At 49.4% G+C, this 995-nt stretch overlaps 1 protein-coding gene across 1 annotated transcript in view; it reads right to left on the bottom strand.

The window, feature by feature from the left end:
* gpatch1 (G patch domain containing 1) overlaps positions 1–259 on the bottom strand; it is a 38,134-nt gene extending 37,875 nt beyond the window's left edge. Inside the window, exon 1 of the mRNA XM_048605708.1 lies at positions 144–259. Within this exon, the coding sequence (XP_048461665.1) occupies positions 144–204 (61 nt within the window). The 5' untranslated portion in view covers positions 205–259. The remainder of the gene's footprint in view (positions 1–143) is intronic.
* Between the last annotated feature and the right edge of the window lie 736 nt (positions 260–995).

Here is a 995-nt window from a genome sequence, read left to right as displayed (position 1 = left end):
GTATTTACCCTTCCCATCCCCCGGGTATTTACCCTTCGCCCCCCCCGGGTATTTACCCCCATCCCCCGGGTATTTACCCTTCCCATCCCCCGGGTATTTACCCCCATCCCCCGGGTATTTACCCCCATCCCCCGGGTATTTACCCTCCAGCGGCTCCAGAGCGGACCCGAAATAAACAAAATCCTCATCATCGTCCTCCGCCATCTTGGATATTGCGTCACGGGTCAGAGTTCATTGGGGGTCAAATACAGCCAATCACAGCCAGGGGGCGTGATCACTGGATCACAGTGTGTAACAATGTTGGGGGGGGATCACTGAGTGTGACATGAGGGATCACATGGAGGTGATAATGAATAGAATAGTCATTTATTGTCACTTGTATTATTTACAAAACAAAGTGTGAAGTGTTTAAGACACAGTACACCACGGTGCAGAGGCATGGATCAGAAAAACAGAAATTAATAATAAAACAAAGTGCATCTTAGTTCAATTCCCGGCTCCTGGGTTACCACTGCAAGGCCACTGGAATCCCGGGCCAGAAACTGCCACCAAAGCTGTCCCAAGGACCAATCTTGTCACCAGTTCCAGGAAGGAATACGTTACAAGAGCCACTCAAAGAAATCCGGCTTGTTTGATACCGGGCCAAAACCATCTCAATGCCAAAGCCATCACCAACCTCCCACCAATGTAGCTGCCGATACAGGATCCCCATGCTTGGTTCTCTGCCAGCTGCCTCCTCAACATTGTCAAGCTCCAGGCCCTGACACAGACTCCTTTGTACCACATTCCAGCAAAAAAAAAGAAATGGAAGAGAAAATAAGAGCAAAAAGGAAGTGGACAGTGTGGACGAACCCTGGGCCCAGGAGCCTGGATACTGCCTACTCTGCCACACAGGGAGTAATAATAGGGGTAGTCATAATAAAAGGTTGTATACCATATGGGACTGAGCTCCCCTGCCAGACCCCATCGCCTTACCCTAAATATAAGCCAAGTAT

Source organism: Rhincodon typus, chromosome 15, assembly GCF_021869965.1.
Source record: "Rhincodon typus isolate 14 chromosome 15, sRhiTyp1.1, whole genome shotgun sequence".
NCBI lineage: Eukaryota > Metazoa > Chordata > Chondrichthyes > Orectolobiformes > Rhincodontidae > Rhincodon > Rhincodon typus.
The sequence above is the reverse complement of the archived record's forward strand: the minus strand, read 5'-3'. Positions and strand labels throughout refer to the sequence as shown.